General features: G+C 43.5%; 2 protein-coding genes across 3 annotated transcripts in view; one reads left to right on the top strand and one right to left on the bottom strand.

Moving 5' to 3' along the window:
* Positions 1–9101, bottom strand: part of DHX29 (DExH-box helicase 29) — a 28042-nt gene extending 18941 nt beyond the window's left edge. Inside the window, exons 1-9 of one of the 2 annotated variants that reach the window (XM_081212655.1) lie at positions 8771–9101; positions 7415–7488; positions 6997–7110; positions 5383–5512; positions 4550–4689; positions 3819–3941; positions 2016–2142; positions 1377–1535; positions 366–531 (exon numbers count right to left, since the gene is read on the bottom strand). In XM_081212655.1, the coding sequence (XP_081068781.1) occupies positions 366–531; positions 1377–1535; positions 2016–2142; positions 3819–3941; positions 4550–4689; positions 5383–5512; positions 6997–7110; positions 7415–7488; positions 8771–8972 (1235 nt within the window). In that variant the 5' untranslated portion in view covers positions 8973–9101. Of the gene's footprint in view, positions 1–365; positions 532–1376; positions 1536–2015; positions 2143–3818; positions 3942–4549; positions 4690–5382; positions 5513–6996; positions 7111–7414; positions 7489–8770 lie in introns of those variants that run through there. The other variant, XM_081212656.1, reaches the window with a different exon arrangement.
* A 1173-nt stretch (positions 9102–10274) lies between these two features.
* Positions 10275–21570, top strand: part of MTREX (Mtr4 exosome RNA helicase) — a 43840-nt gene continuing 32544 nt past the window's right edge. The window contains exons 1-6 of the mRNA XM_081212715.1: positions 10275–10443; positions 11535–11672; positions 14163–14229; positions 15427–15489; positions 19683–19795; positions 20379–20553. Coding sequence (XP_081068841.1) covers positions 10316–10443; positions 11535–11672; positions 14163–14229; positions 15427–15489; positions 19683–19795; positions 20379–20553 — 684 coding nt within the window. The 5' untranslated portion in view covers positions 10275–10315. The remainder of the gene's footprint in view (positions 10444–11534; positions 11673–14162; positions 14230–15426; positions 15490–19682; positions 19796–20378; positions 20554–21570) is intronic.

Below are 21570 nucleotides of genomic sequence, written 5' to 3'. Positions count from 1 at the left end.
AGTACTTGGAACACTAACAGAAGCATTCTGTGCTATTTGCTAGGGACTGTGAGAGGCTGCTCAGGATCACCTTTATCAAAAAAGCATATGCAAAGACTTTGTTCCACACTATGGAGTCACCATAACCTCAGTTTTGCCTCTGCCTCAGTTTTTCCAACTGGGGAAAAAATCAGCCTTTTTCAAATACTTATTGTATGAATGAGACCGGCATCAAGTCCATCTGTTTTAAAGATGGGCATTTTATATGCATTCAGTAGATATATAGCAAGTCATTAATTATCCATTCATAATCATACTAGAATTAATGGGAAAGGAATTAAAAATTATCAAGCAAAGTCAAAAGGAAAGTTAACATCAGTACATACCTACATTTCCAATATCTTCCTGCTGGAACTTTTTCAAAAGATGGGTTTGGGCACTTGGGATAATGTTTTCTGCACCAGTCAATCAAAAACTGTTTGGGAGATTTCCCAGTCCAGCTTCGAGCAGTATAATCAAAATTCCTCACGTCCTGAGGTTCTTTCTTTTTCACTAACATCAATCAATAAACCATTCATTATTTTGCACGACAACACAGAGGTCATTACCAGAATTAAAGGATGAATGATTTAAACACAGAACTATGCAAGTCAGCATTGATTTATACTGCACAGCATTGACTGATTCTTGTGTTACCTATTCAATCCCGACCACTAATTCAGACTCCACACACAGGTCTTACTGTGGTACGATTTATATACAGCCCCCTGCTAAGCCTCTAAACACATGCATACAGAAGGATCTCCCTTAGCCCAAAGGAAAGGGTGTGGAGAAAGCTTTTACTTGCGGGACAATGCACAGTTAATTCTGAACACAAAACACAGTGATTACCTCTAGCACCACTTCTTAATAATCCTATTAACACTAGGATGCCACATTGTGCAAGAATCCAGATGAATATAAATTGTAGAATCCTGTCCTATATCACATTTATGAAAAACCAGGGCAATCAGTTAAAATAAAGCTATTGACTAGCGTGTATTTAGGGTCTTGTGTGGGAAAGCAAGTGTGGTGTAGTGGTTAAGAGCGGTAGACTCGTAATCCAGATGCCGCCGAACTACAAGTTCGATCAACCCTGGCCATGGGTTTGAAAGGAGTTGTAGTTCAGCTGGAGGCCTAAAAGTTTCCCAGATCTGCTCAAGGTAGTAAACCTACATCAGGCTAAATGACAGGTCTTGCAGATGTTGCAGACTCATGTCAGAAAACCTGTTACCTAAGAAAATCACATCGTGCCATTTTAGGGTTTCTCTTCCTTGCATTTCTACACAAGGATGGTGATTTATTCTAGATAATTCTTGATAAAGGTTTTATGTTGTTTTAAACAAACTGCTCCATACCTTTTTGTTCCTCAGGAGGAGCTTGAGGTTTTTCAAGCATGCGCAAATTCAATGCACCACCCGTTTCAAGAGGCACAGGAACCTTTTTCTTGTCACTTGGTTGGTTTGTAACTTTTATTGCAGGATTAAACACGGGGTGTTCTTCCAGTCCTGCCATTTCTGCCAAGAAGGAAACATAAGTCAGGTAAGACCTTGGCTACCATAGTGGGAAGGATAAAGAGGAGGGAGTGGATTGCATATCTTTAAATGGCTTGGGGGAATATCTTTTTGGGTTGAAGATCAGAAAATTCTCATTCCTATGTGTGTTAGTAATGTTTGAGAAGTGCCAAGTGGGCACGAGACACGGGTCTTGTCAGTCACATTATGAAAACTTCCCTGTGTGCATTTGTGTAACACAGAAAGGCCAGGCTCTGAATTCTGAACCTGCAAGTATGAAGGAACTTATTTCGCTTTCCTTTGTACCAAGTGGAATGGGAGCAATTGCGCTTTTGCACACACAACTTGATCAATCTCATAATGGAAATAAAAAAGTCAATCATGTTTGTATAGCACCAACAATAAACATGCTTCTTCACATTCAATACCAATAGTGTTTTCCCGCCAACGTGCTACAGATAAATGAATTTTGAGTGCTCCTACCTTGTTGAATGCGCCTTATTTTCTCTTGCGCCACCTTCTGTCCTTGCTTGTTTTTGTCTTGCTTGGAAGAACTTGCTTGTTCTTTGGCTTCCACAAGTTTCCCAGCCAAGTGTAAATATCTTTCATTCTGTTCCAGATGAGCTACTTAGTTATTATGCAAGTGCAGATTAAATGGCACACAGTCTACAACCGGACTGGGGGACAGTTTTGGCTCCAGGAGCCAGATTGGCCTCGTAGGGCCAAATCTAACAGGTGGTCTACCCACCTACTCATAATCTACTCATTATGACAAGACATGATTGACAGCTGGGTGGGGATGCTCACCTGTCAAAACGACTTCCCCTCCAATCTCAAATGGGAAGAGGGAGAAGGCTTACAAAAGCATTTACAATCTCCACCCCCCCTCCACAACACACTAAGATCAGAGTCTCTTCGTGACAATCTCACTCTGATCTTTAATCTCTGCTCATCTCCACAACATCAGCTGAGAAGCAACTTTCTTTTTAGAGCTCTTTTAACTTACAAAGAGTGAAAGATGATGGTAAGCATTTTGTACTGCATCAACTCAAGAAAGTTGCTCTTAAGCACTCACAGTAGAGTTCTAGAACTATGAAAAGCATTTTCAGTTTTCTTAGGCCTGCGATTATGTAACAAGCTGTTTGATATGAACGACAAAGGACTCATACTTTAATGGATACAGTGGTGCCTCGCAAGTCGAAATTAATTCGTTCCGCAAGTTTTTTCTTCTTGCGAGTTTTTCGTCTTGCGAAGCACGGTTTCTCATAGGAATGCATTGAAAATCAATCAATGCGTTCCTATGGAGACCATCCGGGGACAGAGGGGAAGCGCCGCGCGCCTTCCCCTCTGGCCCCGGACCTGTTTAAAGCAAGGGGTGGCAGGGAGAAGATTGCTTCTCCCCGTTGCCTGCCCCGCAATCTCCGGGGACAGAGGGAAAGGCGCGCGAGCCTTCCCCTCTGTCCCCGGACCTGTTTTAAAGCAAGGGAAGGGGCAGCAGGGAGAATTGCTTCTCCCCGTTGCCGCCCCTTGGTTCAAAAGGGGTCCGGGGACAGAGGGAAAGGCGCGCGAGCCTTCCCCTCTGTCTCCGGACCTGTTTTAAAGCAAGGGAAGGGGCAGCAGGGAGAATTGCTTCTCCCCGTTGCCGCCCCTTGGTTCAAAAGGGGTCCGGGGACAGAGGGAAAGGCGCGCGAGCCTTCCCCTCTGTCCCCGGACCTGTTTTAAAGCAAGGGAAGGGGCAGCAGGGAGAATCGCTTCTCCCCATTGCCGCCCCTTGGTTCAAAAGGGGTCCAGGGACAGAGGGAAAGGCGCGCGAGCCTTCCCCTCTGTCCCCGGACCTGTTTTAAAGCAAGGGAAGGGGCAGCAGGGAGAATCGCTTCTCCCCGTTGCCGCCCCTTGGTTCAAAAGGGGTCCGGGGACAGAGGGGAAGGCGCGTGCGCCTTCCCCTCTGTCCCCTCTTTTGAAGCAAGGGGTGGAGGGAAGAAGATCGCTGCGCTTCCCCGCTATCCCCGGAGCTTGCGGGCAAGCTTCGTTTTGCGAAGCAAGCCCATAGGGAAATGCGTCTTGCGAAGCGGCTAAGAAAACGATAAAACTCCTTCGTCTAGCGAGTTTTTCGTCTTCCGAGGCGTTCGTCTTGCGGGGCACCACTGTACTTGAGTACATGTAAACATAATGAGGTTGCGTTGAAATCAAGAAGTATTTAACCTAACATGGTGCCTGTTAAATTTGTTGAAAATGCCCATGCTTTTCAGCGAACAAAGATCTATATAAAATGGCTTATAAACTTACCGGATCAAATTTTTCTTCCTCCGAATTTTTCACAGATTCGCTGTTCTCCTCGTCACTCTGTTGGTCTGCATACTGCAATATCCATTCCTTCATGCTGATATCCTTGTGTTTTCCTGTGTTTGCCTTTGGATAGTGTAAAAATAATTTGATAAGGAGAATATACATGAATTATTCACTCTCTATAATTAGCCGTTCTCGATGCGAGGCAGGTGCTCTCTATAAAGAGATGGTCCTACTTTTTTTATTCTCAATCTATCTATGAATGGAAAGAGGTTTTCTTTAAAGATCAGCTGATACTGACACACCTGTTTCTACCACTTCAGTCAGCGAAAACAGACCATAGATTAGAGTGAAGCGGTGCAATCCTTTGCATATTTAATTAGAATGAAGTTTCACGGTGTCAAACGGGGATTATTTATTAGTGAGTTTAGGATTGCTAGCCTAAGGGTTTATTAAATTAAACTGTAAACAGGAACATGGCCTAGGAAAATATGAGATATCAACAAGTAATAATAAAACCTAAAATATTTTATTAGTTGTAAGGGAACCTCTTGATTTAATTCCTCCAAGTTAATTTATTTTAAAATATTCTCACTCTACTATTTAGGGCAAAAAAATCACTCAATCAATAAAAAATGAAAATTGACAAGTAGTTTCCTTACTCATTGATTTTGTATTTTTTAAGGCTTCAAAAAACCCTTCACACAGTTTCTCCATATCCAATAAAGTACCTTTTTTTCATTGTCGTCTTCCTTCTTTTTATTGTTTGGTGCCTGGGGAGTTTCACTTCGAGGCAAAGGAGAATGGAATTTTGCTCTAGTTTTCTGTTGTTCTTCCCCAAACTGCTGACTGAAACCTTCAGGCAATGCATCTTTAAAAGAAAAGTTGAAATTTAATAATGCTTATGCACATGTTCTTTACATGTGCATACTACTGCGATGTTCCAGTATAGAAAAAGGAGTTTAAACCCTCCCATTATTTTCATTGAGTTCTACTCCAATAATAATTTCAACACTAACTGTTTGGTCCCAAAGTAAGTGCACTTAGATATTCCAATATATATTCACTATTCTCCTCCTGCTGATCTCATGAAAACCTATATACCTATGCCCTATATTAACTGTTTCAACTAAATGAGGGCAAATATATGTTGTCTGAATTTTGAAACTGCCTGTTTTAATATGTGTAACATCTACTTGATTTTTTTATTTAGCAGTTAAACTCTGTGCAATACAATAAAGCAGGCTTCCTCAACCTCGGCCCTCCAGCTGTTTCTAGGCCTACAACTCCCATGATCCCTAGCTAGCAGGACCAGTGGTCAGGGATTATGGGAGTTGTAGTCTCAAAACATCTGGAGGGCTGAGGTTGAGGAAGCCTGCAGTAAAGTAATTCCCCATGGTAGTTCCAAGTAGTAAGCAAGTGGTAGGTTACTAGCATGAATGCAAGCTTCTATAACTTTCTTAACCAATTGTAAAAGGAGGAATACATAAAGACAGGAATAGGTCAATTTCAGTTGCAAGCAGCACTCTTAAACTTCAAAGCCAGATTTTTCCTTTATATTTACCATCAGAAAGGTTTAAGCACAGCCAGTCTAGTGCAGAATGCAGATCACCACCATACAAAATAGTATTTTTCATAGCTTCTTCAATATCTTCAGTCTTAAAAGAAAATCCTTGCAAAGCCATGTACACATCCTATAAAGAACAGTATGTTAAGGAAACAGAGGTTACTTGCCCCAGGCTTTTTATCTTGGAAACACTTGAAAAAGCAATCTCCCTTTACTGTTATTACATAGTTGTTTTATCCCACTGGAAGTGTAGTGCTGTTCCCAATGTGTAGGGCATGAGGAAATCCATACTCACTGGAAGCTACATGTGTCAATCAGAGTTCCTTGGGATCAGTCCCAAAAGCTTTGTATAATATGCTAAGTTAACAGTTCAAAGAGGTAGTCAGCTAGTATTGAGATGTTACAGAGGAACCCAACATTAGGGTTACCATATTTCAGAAAGTGAAAATCTGAATACAAAATTTTTTTGGGTGGGGTGGCGGTTGGTGAGCTTTTTTTTTTAGTTTTGCCCAAAGTTGTTGATCTTTGAAGTTTTGGGTCTATTTTTAAAAGGTTCTCCAAAATCTAGACTTCCATTGCCATGTGTCATGATTTTTCTGGATATTTCCACCCAGACACTCTTTCCAACTGCCGTATTCCAGCTATGTCTAGGAAATTCCAGACGCATGGCAACCCTACCCAACGTTTTCATTATGTTATAGGGATTGGAGTGAACTGTGAGATCATAATAAAAAAATTCCTTCCAGTAGCACCTTAAAGACCAACTAAGTTAGTTCTTGGTATGAGCTTTCATGTGCATGCACACTTCTTCAGATACATCTTCAGATGCATCTGAAGAAGTGTGCATGCACACGAAAGCTCATACCAAGAATTAACTTAGTTGGTCTTTAAGGTGCTACTGGAAGGAATTTTTTTATTTTGACTATGGCAGACCAACACGGCTACCTATCTGTAACTGGAACCATGTGAGATCATGTACTCCTTCCCCCACCCATCTACCCTCAACCACAAATTACCCATACCAGACTTAAGGGCAATGCCAACACTGAGAAACTATGGTTAACATTAACTGTGTTCCCTTCTCAAGCAAGGCCTGCTAGCCAGCTTCAAATTCCGATTTCAAAAATTGATCTAGAATCTTAGTTTGTATTGTCCATGGTTAAGGTTTGAAATGGTTTGGCAATGTGTGCTTGAGAAAGAAACTGAGTTCAACCACAAATATATTCTTGCACATATCTTTCAAAATAAATCCATAGCTCAGTGCATGTAGGAAGTGTAAGGTTCAATGCTCAGCATCTCCAGGTAGGGCTGGGGGGGGGTCCCTACCTAAAACCCTGGAGAACTGCTGCCAGTTAATGTACAGAATACTGAACTAGATAGGCCAATGTTCTGACCTAGTTTAAGGCCGGTTTCCTTTCTTCCTTGTTTGCTGATGAACAGTAGGACAAGGCTGAACACAACGAAAAAGTCTTCACTATCAATTTCAATGAAGATTTTTTTAAAAAAAGACACATGGAGCTATAAAAATCAAACTAACTTGAATTATGATTAAACCTTTTCAGTGACTCCCCTGTTCCCAAACATTTACTACGTTTGTTTCTCATACTTCACCTGTAATTTCTTTGCTGTAAGTCTTCTAGAAATCATTCCCTGTTCACCGCTTTGTTTCTTATGCTCATTGATTACACCAATAATTCTTTTTTCCAAGTTACTGTTAATCACTACCTGTGAAGGCAAAAAATAGTTACAACCAGAACAAGTTCTTGCAAACTGTTAGCTGCAGTGCATTAATAGCTGAGCACAATTGTAAGCCCATTGAAACAGAATATACACTGTGGCATGAATTGTTCAGATTACTACATGAAAAGATTGATGCACTAAATACGCATCTATGTAAGGAAATTACTTAATAGCGTGTGATGCTTTAAAGGTGAAGGAATGCTCAATATTACTTATGTAGAATATTTATACTTCAGATTAGTCTAACATAACAAAACATGAGTCTTTCCCTTCTAACAGATGCCCTTACCTTAAGAATAGATTTATCTGCATTTGCGGAAGCACCAGAGTCAGATGATGAACCAAAGCTGTAGGTTTTTGGACCTGTGTAGCCAAACAAAAATTATTTGAGTAATATCATACAGAGGCAAAACTGACAGTCAAAACACTGCTTTCCTGATATAAGTAACTGGAATACTTGTTTGTTATCAGTGTACTCCTTTTACATATACTAGACCATGCTGGAGTTAGAGCACAAGCAAGCAATGGCATGGGCAGAAATATCATTGACATCATGCCAACAACACATGAATAGTCTAGCAGACATGAAGCTTAAACATGGCTAGAATCACATATGGAAAGCTTACATGGGTAATTAATTATTATAATTATTATATATTTCTTTATACTCCAGCTTTTCCACAAATCATTAGAAAACATTAATATAAGTAAAATTAATGTATATGATTAAAAACATAGATAATTATAATAAAAACAGCAAAGCACCAACCCTTTTATTAAAAGCAGTCAGTTCCCCAAAACCTGTTGGAATAAGAAGGTTTTCACCTGCTGGTGGAAGGATAACAGAGAGGGAGCCAGAATCTGGGAGCATCTACCAAGAAGGCCCTCTTCCATTACCCTACCAAGCGTCCCAAGAGAAGGACCTTCCCTAAAGATCTCAAAACCTGGGCAGGTTTGTATGTGGGAATGTGGTATTTCAGATAGCCCGGATCTCGGTTGCTGTATAGGCACTTTGAACTGTGCCTGGAGTCAGACCCATAGCTAGTGGAGCTGTTAAAAAGGGAGCCACCTGCTGCCTAGAACCAGCCTGGGTCAACCACCCAACTGCTGTTCTTTGCGCCCTGCTGAAGTTTCTGAGCACTTTTCAGTGGCAGCTCCACCTACAGCTCATGACAGCAATCCAAACATATGGGCTTTCAAACATGGCCTGCATCCTTAGTATAAAATCAGGTTACAAGAAGCAATATGGTAAGATGATCAGGCTCAAGACCGATCTGGTCCAGCATTTCATCCTCACAACGGCCAAACAAGCTCCTTGGGGAAGCTCTCAGGAGGGACCCAAGCCCCACAGCAATCTCCCCATTTGTGACTCCCAGCAACCAGCCTTCAGAGGCAGCGGAGGGAGAACAGTAGCCATCGCGGCTAGTCCCAACCTTCCTTGCAGCCTGGGGAGGCAGCAACGGAAAGCGCTTCACCTGTCGGATTTCTGCCTTAAACGAGCAGAGGGGAAGCTTAATGAATGCCCACTGAAATCCTCCACGGCACGCAACGCGGGAGTAAGTCCCATGGAGGCCGGTGGGGCTGGCTTCCGAGCAGGCGTGCGGAGATCCCTGCACCCTCCGAAGGCGGTTCCCGTGGCGGGTACCTTGCTTCAGGCGCGGGTCCTTGCCAGCGGGGCTCGGGCGGGGCGCCGAGGTTCTCTTGCCGGCAGCTTCGCCGGCGGCTCCGGACTCGGTCGCGCCGGCGCCCACCGCTTTGGCCCGGGCTGCGGCTACCGCGGCGGGATGGACCGCCCCAGCCCCCGCGGCGCCGCTGCCGCCCTTGTGCTTTTTGTTCTTGCCGCCCATGCCCGACGCCCGCGCGCGCCCCTCTCCGCCGCGGAACCCGCACAAAGACCTCGCGCCGGCTCCGCTGGCATCCGGGCTCGGCAAGCCTCCCGCAGGGACAGCCGCTCTGATTGGGCCGCAGGCAGCTACGGGCACGTCCTAAGCTTTTGACTCGTGTTTACGGGCACTTCCGCCCAAAGGTGTACGCCACTTCCTGCCGTTTTCTAAGAGAACTTCCGGTTGCTCTCTTCCCCCACCTTCCCAGCTCCTCTTCCGCTTTAAAAAAACCCCCACCAACAACACTTTTCTGTCTCTACGCTCACAGAGACATAAAAAGTGAAGAGTCGTTGTAAGGCGGTTCTCTGGTTCTCAGCTGGTTTTTAACTGTTTTGTGCAACGTGTCGCAGTTCTTGTAACGTGGTTCTTATTGGGAGCCGCACTAGGATCCCTTGGGGGAAGGAAGGTGGATGTTAACTTCGACATAAAAAGAAGAAATATTCATAGCTGTCAACTTTCAGATTTGAAAATAAGGGATCAGCAGCCTCACCTGTCCCGGGGACAGTCTACGGGATATCTAACAATCCGGGATAGCAGCGGGAAGCAGTGGGAAACGGCGCTGGAATAAGGGAATTTCCCGCCCAAAAAGGGAGGGTTGACAGCTATGGAAGTACTGTAATATTTTTAAATGTCCCGCGAGGCGGAATGGGAGAGCTGCTCGTAGAAATAAACGGAGACATTCTAAAGTAGTTGTGATCCTATCCCCACTGGATTTAAAGGTGGTTGTGTTAACAGAGACGTGCAAGGAAAATGAATAAGGCTGAGCAACAACACCATACGATATATTTGAAGCCCATTTTTTCGCTCAAAAGTATCTGCGTACTGTTGTTTGCTCCTCATAGAGCTATAATTCTCAGCAACCCTTCACTTAATACAGTTCCCAACTTCTCAGCTGCAGTGCCCATAATTCTTTCATGGGTTGTGTTTAAAATGTGCTTTAAAGGTATACTTTAGGCAACCCCAGGAAAGAAGGGTAGACGGTGACAGGTCAGCTAGAGATAAGAATGTGTGCAAATGTAGCCAAATAAAATAATAATAATGCTTTTATTATTTATACCCTTTAGGTATAAATAAAAAGGCGTAAAAAAGACCTTTCTGTTGCTTTTGGTGTAACAGAATAACGCAGCTCCCTTCGAGCTGCCCTGCGTGTCTCATTTTTTTTTAATCTCTGAGGATCAGGGGGACCCTTTCAACGTCCGCCGGAAAGTTCAGCCTAAAAGGCCGCTCTAGGGCGCGCGACACTATCGTCCTGCGCGCGGTGCGTGGCGGGAGTGCCTCTCGCGTGTGTTTGCCGGGGAGTGGGAAAGATGGCGGACGCCTTTGGGGACGAGCTGTTCAGCGTGTTCGAAGAAGACCCTTCCGCCGCTTCCGGCTCGAAGAAGGCGAAGGGGGCAGCTGAGGCGACTGCCGCTGCCGCTGCTGTAGGCAAGGCCGGGTGAGGATCCAGGGAGAGCTTGAGAAGGAGAGGCGGAAGGGCGAAGTTCGACCGTCCCTATGGAGATGGCTGCAGTTTCGCGGGTGGTGGGACGCCCTCGAAGTCTCCTGAGAGACAACTAGAGGGGGAGGCTGTAGTTTCCTGTTAAACGTTTCTCCGTGATAGGGGATCGCTAACTTTCTTTGCAAACTGGATAAAGTTTTGGGAGCACCACACATCACCCCAAAGCGACTTAGAAACAAACCCCACATCCATACATTACAGCCGGGGGGCGGGGGGAAGAAATACATTAAAAATATCCCACAAATTTCTAAAAGGCCACAGGCCTGGTTATAGAGGGAAGCTTTTGCCTGGCGCCTAAAGATATATGATGGCGCCAGCGGAGCTTCCCACATGTGGAAGCCTTTCCCTTTCCCCCACAATAATCTCTGAAGCCTCACTTGAAGGTTGACACCTGCAGGGTTAGCTTCCCTGTCCCCACAGTATTTCAGACTGTGTTGCCTGCAGCAAATAACAGCAAATTTCGAATGAATTCTGTGCATATTTGAAAGGTTTATGCAATCCCCTCACTATGGGATAACAGATGAGACATTTCCTTCTGATGGAGATGATAGTGATGATAACAACTGGCCCTGGGAGTATGAGGGAAGTCCAGGAGAGGAGGGAGGAAAATATGGCAAATTGTTAGAGAAATATTGTTAGAAGATGTATACATAGAAAAAAAATTATTTATTTATTTTTTTAAAAAACAGCAACTGGCCCTGTTGCCTCTAGTAGTGTCAGATAAGTGATGGGTCCACAGCCAACCAACTTTGGAGATGCTGAGTTTTTGCTGCTTGTTCTGGGAGTAGTGTATGTAAACTCCACCAGGTCATGGCCTCATCTGGTAGCTTCCTTCCTTCCACATGAATTTTACCATTTGCGAAAGTCAGTGGTTATTACAGAGAGAACTTCGTATCTGAATCTCACCATGAAGCATCATTTAAAGAAATGGGAATGTAACATTTCATATCCTGTTGGAAATCTGTTGAGCTTTGTTTAGATTTTGAGAGTTTACTAACAATTACCCTTTTTGTTGATTTGTATTTCAGGAAACAATCAGATGGCAAATCTGCAGCATCCTCTAAATTTCCAACAAAAACTAAACGAGATGCAGAGGTCGATAGCACAGACATTCCAGTTTTTGAAAAGAAGCCAAAGTTGGAAGATACCACCACAGAAGATCTCAGGTAAGCATGTTAGAGGCTTGAATCAGTGTTTCCCAACCACTGTTCCGAGGCACACTAGTGTGCCGCGAGATGTTGCCTGGTGTGCCGCGGGAAAAATTAAAAAATTCGAAAGATTTTTTTTTTTAAAGTCAAATTTTCGATTGGGGCGCCGTCACTAGATGACCCCTGGGGTTCCCTCCCTCCCTCCCACTCTGCGCCTCCCTCCTCCTCCTCCTCCTCCGGGGAGGCCCTTCCTGGCTCTCGGCCAAGGCTTGGCGGCTGCCACTCACTCACTCGCTCGCCCACCCGTCCCTCCATCCCTGCACCTGGCCTCTCCCCCTCCGTCCCCGGCGCGGGGGCTGCCGGGATCCGTAGTCCCCTCGCCCTTGGGCTCCGCGCCCGCGCGGGGTGCGTGAACTACGTTTCCCAGCGTGGCCTGGCGGGCCGGGCGTTTTGTTTAAACGCTCTTCTCCCGGCCATGGAATGAGCGCAGCGGCGGCGGCCGGGCGGGCAGGGGCTCTTCCGCACAGCCTGCCTGCGCCCCCGCGGAGATCGGGCGGCAGGATGGAGCCCGGGGATCCCCGCGGAGGCGGAGCGGCGGAGGCTGCCCCCTAGGTAGGGCTGCGTCGGGGGGGGTTATTTTTGCAATGCTGCATCCGCGCCGGAGGGGACGCATCGGACCACGGGGAGACCCCTTGGCGGGCGTGCAAGGCAATGCATGCGTGCAGGCGTTGCATGGAGTGCAGTGCAATGCAATGGCAACGCGGCGCCCTGCATGCATGCATGCAACTTCCACCGGCACTCCGGACTTGGCAGGTGAGGGGGGTCCCCAGTGGGCGGCAGAGAGAGCCGGGAGGGCGAAGGGGAGCCGGGGGGAGCAGCGCTGCTCCCCGAGCCGAGCCCGGGGGGAAACTTCGGCGTCATTGCGCCGGGTGTTGGAAGCGGAGGCTGGCGGGGGCCCCTCACCTGCAAAACCTGGTCGCCTCTCATATATTTCGTGCATTGCATTCATCGCCCGCTTTCTCCTCCAAGGAGCTCCCGGGGGCGCGCGTGGTTCTCCCCGTGTTATCCTCGCAACAACAGCCCTGCGAGGTGGGTCAGGCGAGTGGCCCAAGGGAGCACCCAGGGATTGTCCTGGCCAGGTGGGGTGATTTGAACCCTGCTCTCTGCCCAGTCTTCGTCCTCATTTAGCCCCCACATGTGCATGACTGTGCATGACTGAGGTTTTCCCCCCTCGTCTTGGCTATGGTGTGAGTCTGTGCTGTTAATTAATGGGGTTCTGCCTTCGGAGAAGATGAGCCAGCCCTCAAGGAGGTGATTATGTAATTTGCTAGCAATTCATGTCCCTCCCGGCGTGACGCTGCGCGCTGACGTCACGGGGCTGTAATGGTGGTGTGCCTCGAGATTTTTTTCATGAAACAAGTGTGCCTTTGCCCAAAAAAGGTTGGGAAACACTGGCTTGAATGGTTGCATGATAACTGGCCAGCAAAGATTACAACAAGCACCATAATTGAGTTTTCATAAGTGTTTTGTAAACATTTGCTTATATCACATTATTCTGCCATAAATAATCATATGAAGGAAAGCATGTTTGAAAACTTTGTGCCATGAATACTTGCCCTCTTGCTTAACCTAAAGGAAAGACACAGCTTGGAATTTTAGGACTTTGGAGTTGAAACTGCTTCTGTTGAGTGCTGGGATATACTTTTTCTGTTGTGTTTTATTGACTAACAAATTGAGTTTTTATCTCTTGCATTTATATAATCACCTTTCTTGCAAACTTGTGATGGCACAAGTTCTCTGGATGAGGCTTCTTTTGTCTTTGTCTGTTTAATATTTTGGCTAGGTACTCATGAATTAGTATTTGTTGCTGATACTCAAACATATCATTTTTTCCCCTTAAATGCCAAATAAGTATAATTGTTTTCTGATAAATTTGAACTAAGTAAATGAATATATGATGTAGCCTCCTAATTATGAATCAATTGCATTAATAAATATTTGAAGGGAGTTCTCCTGTCCTGGCTGATCTAAAGCAGACAGGCTACTTATAGTGCAGTCTTTACCACAACTAAATTTCCAGTCTCCTAACATTAGCCCTATGAATAATTATTGCATGGGCCTCTGCCCACTTCTCTTCTTGGCTTTCCTCTTTAAAAGGCTAGGGCAGGTAACTGGGACACTACTATGATGATAGTGGGGGAGGGAACAGCAGAGAACATGCAGGCGTGTAGCAGTTTTTTATGGTGCTTTGAGCCTGGGGCATTCATTACTTGCCCCAGGTGACAAGATGAGTAGCAAATTGTCTTGCAGTTTTTTAAGCTGGCTCTGGAATTGGCATATTGTGGGAAATGTGTAATAATGATTGTACTAGCTAAGGGACTGACAAGCATTGTTTTTTCATAGTGCTTAGTCAGGATATCATGATAATTAATTAAACCAACAACCTTCATAAATGTATGGGGTATTTTGTTAATGATTGCTAGTATTAATTTGCACTTTTCCTTTCAGTTTGGCAGACCTCATGCCAAAAATAAAGGTACAAGCAGTTGAAACTGTTGAAGGTTGTACACATGAGGTGAGTTTAATGTCAGTGGTTGTTATATTTTGTTGTATATGCTACTACTTGTTTGAATTTCCTGGCTCTTATAGTAGATACTTTAAAAACTCTGCTTTTAGTAATGTTTTGATGTTACATTTTAAAATGAAGTATTGCAAATCATTCACGTACATTGGAGAAAATTAAAGGAGGATATAGTTGGACGCCTTTGCATTGAGGGCTATCTTTGTCTCAGTGATGTCTGCTCCTTGATGTTAAGTGTCTGAAAATGAAAACAATTGAGCTGCCCTTTGTCTTCATAGCCCCCCGTCTTCATCTATATATTTGTGTCCTTGTTTCATTTATTGGCTAAACTAGAATATGCTGGAGAACAGAAAGTAAACAGTTGATATACATATAATTGATGTTGGGGGCTGTTTTAGATATTATTAGTTAAACAGGGGGGGAAATGGGCAAAGTTTTTAAGCTTTATCTCACTTGCCTTTTTAAAAAATGCACCCATAAATCTCACTGTTCTAATTTGCTGCAGCAAATCTGTCAAACCCCAATTGACAGGACAATTTTCATAGGGCTAAAAATGCAACATTTCAATGTTTTTTCTCTGCCTCTCCATTAGTGTCAGTTGTCACATTTTAGCTTCAAACAATATCATAATTGTTACCATTTTTATTTGAAATGTACCTGGAGTAACTAGGATGTTAAATAACAAGTTAATTATTGTTTTTTAAATAGAAGATGTATTGCACTGGCATTGGATAGAGCCAATTGCTACTGGTAGCATTTATTGATGGAAGAAATGGTTTGAGACAGGTTTGCTTCTGAAATAAAGGGTTGTATGCAACAAAGCTGTCCCATTAGAACAAGGACTTACACCTGCGCACTGGGACTTCATCTTCTCTTCCTGTGCTTCTCTATTCTGTTTGGGAGGGGTGTGGGGGAGAGAAGTTGGAGAGGAGTTCTCATTGCACTAAACAACTTTGTTGGATACAACCCAAAGGCATTGGGAGCTTTGTTACTGAGGGAGAATCTAACATACTTTCTGAGCAATGTTTTAGCAGTGTCTTCATTCAATTCTTTGCTTTTTCTGCTAATTGTAAAATGTCTTAGAAGATCAGTGGTGGGAGAGGGGTACAGGTTTGAAAGGTAGCTGCAAATGTGCAGGAAGTTAATAAATTTCATCTACTAATGTAAATATTTAAAACATTTTTTCTTTAGGTTGCTCTTCCTGCAGACGAAGATTTTATAGCCCTGAAGCCAAGAACTGGAAAAGCTGCAAAGGTTTGTGTTTTGAATGTTACAGCACATGCAGGAGGGATATCTGGCTGGAACTGCTGGGTATATAAGTAATTCAAGCAGGTTAACATTTAATAACATGACTGCACCCCAGATTTCCTGTGGGGATTACTTGTGTGGCCTTAAACATATATTTGGTTTGATACTCTTTGAGTGTTGCAGAAAGATGATTCAATGAATCACTCTGTTTGCTCAAGACACTTTGGACAAAAGCATTATCCAGAGTTCTTTGTAAAGGTCCTTGTTTCAATCTCTGGCATCTGCAAACAGGGCTAAGAAACCGACCGACTTGCTGGACTTGGAGGGTTTCAATGCTAGGTTTGGGTGGCATGCTTACCTATGGCAAGATAAGGGGAGAGTGCATAAAGGTTTTTCCAATCACATCATAAGAGGAGCGTTGCTGGAAGTGTGGAATAGATGTAAGAACTTGGTAGAAAAAGATACCCCATTATGGCTGTCACCCATAGACATTCTAGTAATCAAGAAAGTGAATATGGAAGGTAAAAGATGGACGTATGCTGAACTTTTGAAAAGATCTGAGAAAGGATGGGAAATTAGACCCTACGAAGAGTTAAAAGATAAACTAGCGGGGTGGATACAATTCCACCAAATTAATTCCTTATGGAATGAACATAAAAAAGCTGGAATGAGTAAAAACAAATCCAAATTCCAGTTAGAAATAATAGAAGGGAAGTCTAAGCTCCTAACTAAAATGTATAACCAACTACTAGATTGGGATACTATGGATGAGGAAGTCAAAGAGGTTATGATTAAGTGGGCCATAGACATAGGACACCCCCTAGAATATGAAAAATGGAAAAAATTATGGACTAAGGATATGAAATTCTCAGCGTGTGTCGGCCTCCGAGAAAACATGGAAAAGATGATGTACCGTTGGTACATCACCCCAACAAAATTAGCTAAAATGTATAAAAACGGAGATAAGTCCTGTTGGAAATGTAAAAAGAAAGAGGGAGATTTCTTCCACATGTGGTGGTCCTGTGAAGAAGTAAAGAAGTTCTGGGGCTCCGTTTATGATGAACTAAAAAAGATGCTAAAGTATACTTTCCCAAAAAAACCCGAGGCACTCCTCTTGGGAATGGCCGGGAGTGAGATCAATAAGGACGACCAAACCCTATTCCAGTATGCAACAGTAGCCGCTAGGGTACTGTTAGCGCAGAACTGGAAAAAACCCAGCATTCCAACAATTACGGACTGGCAAACCAAACTAATTGAATATATTGACCTAGCAATAATGACGCAAAAGATTAGGCATCAGAAAAATACCAAATTTATTAATGACTGGAACAAATTCTTTTCATACATGGAGACGATATTAGGAAACACCAAAATCACAGTAGGTATAATATAAAAACCGCGAGGTAATAATAATAATAATAATAATAATAATAATAATAATAATAATAATAATAATAATTTTTTATTTATACCCCGCCCTCCCCAGCCAAGGCCGGGCTCAGAGCGGCTTACAAGCAATAATAAAAACAAGATGAGTGATTACAACTTAAAAACAAAAATAAAATACAACATTAAAATAATGGAACATTAAAATATTAAAATGGAGCCTCATTGCAGGAGAAGGAAAAGAAAAAAGAAAAAGGGGGCGGAGGGAATCAAATTGGCTCCAATCCAAAGGCCAGGCGGAACAACTCTGTCTTACAGGCCCTGCGGAAAGAGATCAGATCCTGCAGGGCCCTGGTCTCAAGAGACAGAGCGTTCCACCAAGTTGGGGCCAGTGCTGAAAAGGCCCTGGCTCTGGTTGAAGCCAATCTAACTTCCTTAGGGCCTGGGACCACTAGGGTGTTGTTATTTATGGACCTTGAGGCTCTCCGTGGGGCATACAAGGCGATGCGGTCCCGTAGGTACGAGGGTCCTAGGCCGTGAAGGGCTTTAAAGGTCAAAAGCAGCACCTTAAATCTGACCCTGTACTCCACCGGGAGCCAGTACAGCTTGAAAAGCACTGGATGAATATGCTCCCATGGCAGAGACCCTGTGAGGAGCCTCGCTGCAGCATTCTGTACCCGCTGGAGTTTCTGGGACAGCTTCAAGGGCAGCCCTGCGTAGAGCGAGTTACAGTAGTCAAGCCTGGAGATGACTGTCGCATGGATCACTGTGGCCAGGTCGGGGCGGGAAAGGTAAGGGACCAACTGCTTGATGCGGCGAAGGTGGAAAAATGTCGCCTTGGCTGTTGCTGTGACTTGCGCCTCCATGGAAAGGGAGGCGTCAAGGATTACACCCAAACTCTTAACGGAAGGCAATGGCACTAATTGGGCCCCCGCAAGAGAAGGGAGTTGGTCCCTCATCCCCATGCTATCCCGACCTAGCCATAGGACCTCTGTCTTCGAAGGATTTAGTTTCAATCGGCTCCCACGAAACCATCCAGCCACAGCTTCCAAGCATCTGGTCAGTGTGTAAGGGGCCGAGTTGGTGTGGCCATCCATCAGTAGATAGAGCTGAGTGTCATCAGCATATTGATGACAGCCCAGCCCAAAGCTCCGGATAATCTGGGCAAGGGGGCGCATAAAGATGTTAAAAAGCATTGGGGAGAGAATTGCGCCCTGCGGCACTCCACACACCAAGGAGTGGCGTGACGACATTTCCCTCCCTAGTGCCACCCTCTGTCCCCGACCAGAGATAAAAGAGCACAACCAGTTACGGGCTATGCCCTGTATCCCCACGTCTGCAAGGCGATGGTCCAGAAGATCATGATCGACCATGTCAAAGGCTGCTGACAAATCTAAAAGGATCAGCAGTCCTGACCCGCCTCGATCCAGTTGTCTACGGATATCATCTGTTAGGGCAACCAGAGCCGTCTCCGTCCCAAAACCAGGACGGAAACCGGACTGAAATGGATCTAATGCCGATGTTTCCTCCAGAAACCTACCAAGCTGTTCAGCAACCGCTCTCTCAATTACCTTACCCAGGTATGGAAGATTTGAAACTGGGCGGTAATTGGATAGGTCTAAGGGATCTAATGAAGTTTTCTTTAAGAGTGGACGCACCACTGCTTCCTTCAGTTCCCCTGGGAATGTCCCCGTGTCAAGGGACAAATTGATAATTTCAACCAGGGGGGTCCGCGCAACATCTGGACACTCCCTAATCAGCCAAGACGGGCACGGAGGTAGAACACGACGACTAGCAAAAGATACTGCTGTACATATTGTTGAGATAGAGGTCACGTCGTGGTGGTGGGAAGTCAAAGAACGTAAAGATTGTATATTGATTCTTGAATTATTTTATTATCTTTGTTTTTTTCCCATGTTTTGTTTCATTATTAATAATGTATATGTGTCTTTTAGATGTTGGACTATAATAAAAAAAATTTAACGGCAAAAAAAAAAGAAACCCTGGAGAGCTGCTGCCAGTCAGAGTAGACAGTATGGAGCTAGATGGAGCAGTGGTCTTACTCTGTATAAGGCAGCTTCCTATGACTTTTCACTTGACCAGCCTTTTTGTTAAAATTGGTTGGAAAGCTCAGTTTAACATTGGAATTAGAATAGCAATAATATTATTAGCTGGGACTCTTGATCTCATTCTAGCATTGGGATATTTCCTTTGCTTATGGGTTGGGTGAAGGTTTTTATTCACATTCTTGTTGTGTGGTTCTTCATTAACACAAAGTATAGCAAAATCTATTAATTCAGCTTCTTAGAAGAAGGTTAACAGACAACAGAAGTCTTAGGATGGTGGTTTTTAGGTAGTGATAATGTGTTTATCAAAAGTGCTCTATTTTTCAATTTGAGCTAGTCATAAATTCCATGTAGACAAGCAAGATGGCAAAGCTCTCTTCACAGTGGTCTTTTAAGTGTAATTTCCTTCATACATGGGGATATCAGTTTCCATAGTTTAGCAGTTGCATTCATTTCAGTATCCCAAGAGATGTACAGTGTTTATAATGTCAAGACAGTCTGCAGAAATGTGCCAGCTTGTGTTGATTAGTATCAGGAGTGCAGTTTCCTATGTTTCGGAGTTTGAAGTACATACGTGAAAAGCCTTTTCTAATAATAATAAAAATAAAAAGGCTCCACTCTATAATGAATTCAGGAGAAACATTGGAGTGATTTATGATCAGTTGTTCTAAAATTTTAATACAAAGTTACATTCTACGAAGATACTTGACAAAAATTAAGGTATATGTGTTGATTTTATCCCCCCAGGAATATCCATTCATTCTTGATGCTTTTCAAAGAGAAGCTATTCTGTGTGTGGATAACAATCAGTCGGTGCTGGTGTCTGCTCATACATCAGCAGGGAAAACAGTGTGTGCAGAGTAAGTAATTCTGAGATGAATTTAAAAATAAATGCCGGGGGGGGGGTTATTGTAAGTTATCCCAAAATACTCAATGGTGGAAAGTAAAAATTAATTCGGTTTTCCAAAATATTTTTTCTTGGAAGGCTGCCAGTAGAAGGAAGGGGAAAGTGATTTTTGCCAGTCCCTAGTATCACCTCCCACACTGTTTTGGAGGGCTGGGGGTGGCATTGGAGGTTGTAGAGGGAGGGGGAATCACAGAATTCCCCATCGGCACCAGTAGGATCCCTCTACTGGGTCAAAAGCTTTCTGTGGACAGAAGACAACTTTCTGTTCACTGATGGTAAAGTCTGGATCTGATCCTTTGTGTCTCTTGTTTATTTTTATAGATCTGCAGTTCTTAGGCTCTTAAGTGTTTGGGGCAGAGTATGGAATTGGAATGCTTGAGATTTTCTCATCCATTCTCCTGTTTTACATTGACTGGACTACTATTTGCATTTATTGGATTTCAGCCTGTAGCTTGTTTCTAAATGTGTCTCCTTTACAAATCTATTGATAGATCCAATAGCATTTTAATGAATGCTCAATCTCATATGCCCTGCAGGTATGCCATCGCTTTAGCTTTAAGGGAAAAACAGCGCGTGATATTTACTAGTCCCATCAAAGCTCTCAGTAACCAAAAATATCGTGAGATGTATGAAGAATTTCAAGATGTTGGTCTGATGACAGGGGATGTCACCATCAATCCAACAGCATCTTGTCTTGTAATGACAACGGAGGTAAGTTTGTCTAGGAGTTACCCTGTCCTGACACTGGTTTTCTCTGCTGGAGTGTTGGTGGCTCATATTTATGTTTACGAAGAAGTCAGTCCCACTGTGTTCAATGGGGCTTACCCTTTAGTAAGTGCGTTTAGGATTACAGTGTGCAATACCCAATTTGTGTTATTGAGGATAAAACAAATAGTTGTCTATAGCAAAAATAACTATGAAAAGTCAATATACTATGCTGAACCATTTTAACTTCCCTCTGTCATGGCACCTTTCCTTGTCTGTACTCTTAAGTTCCCATATAGCAACTATTTTTATATTATACAATGGAAACTTGGTTCTCGAACGTAATCTGTGACTCCCAAAATGTTCGACAACAAAACATAAAAAAGAGAATATCCTATACAAGCGACAAACAAATCAGTAGAAACCAATAATAATAATAATAACAACAACAACAATAAAAATTTAATTAATAAAAATTAAATACATTATGAAGAGAGACTTTGTCTGTATGGGCAACCCTGTGTGGAGTACTTGTGCCACTATTTATTGCAGTGCCTATTATATATAGACCCAAAAGACTGATTCATAAAACCCCTGTTTCCGAATGGAACTCACTTGAATAGGGTGGAAAGGGTGAAATGGCTGCTGAGCAATACTGATGACTTTGTAACTTGTAAAGTAGCACTCTATGTGTTGGCAGCTAAGAAGATCAGGAGGAAAGAACTAGATAAAATAGCAGTCAACTGCAAAAGGGATTTGGATATTTAATTTGGCACATTTTACTAGAGAATCTTCTGCTATTCTATTTTATGCAACAAAGAATCTTAGTAGTTGTGACCATGGTGTATACTGTATGTGTGGTGCCTGATGATTTTCATGGTTATTGCAGTTTTTCCTTTTGTTATTTTTCTGAATGATGCCATGGCCTATGGCTAGCGCAATAAAAGTCGATGATAATGATAACAATAATAACAGTTTACAGTTATACCCAACTTAAAATAACCGTCAGCCCCAACTAAACAT

This window comes from Podarcis bocagei (genome assembly GCF_964188305.1).
Source record: "Podarcis bocagei genome assembly, chromosome: 11".
NCBI classification, from domain to species: Eukaryota; Metazoa; Chordata; class Lepidosauria; order Squamata; family Lacertidae; genus Podarcis; species Podarcis bocagei.
The sequence above is the reverse complement of the archived record's forward strand: the minus strand, read 5'-3'. Positions and strand labels throughout refer to the sequence as shown.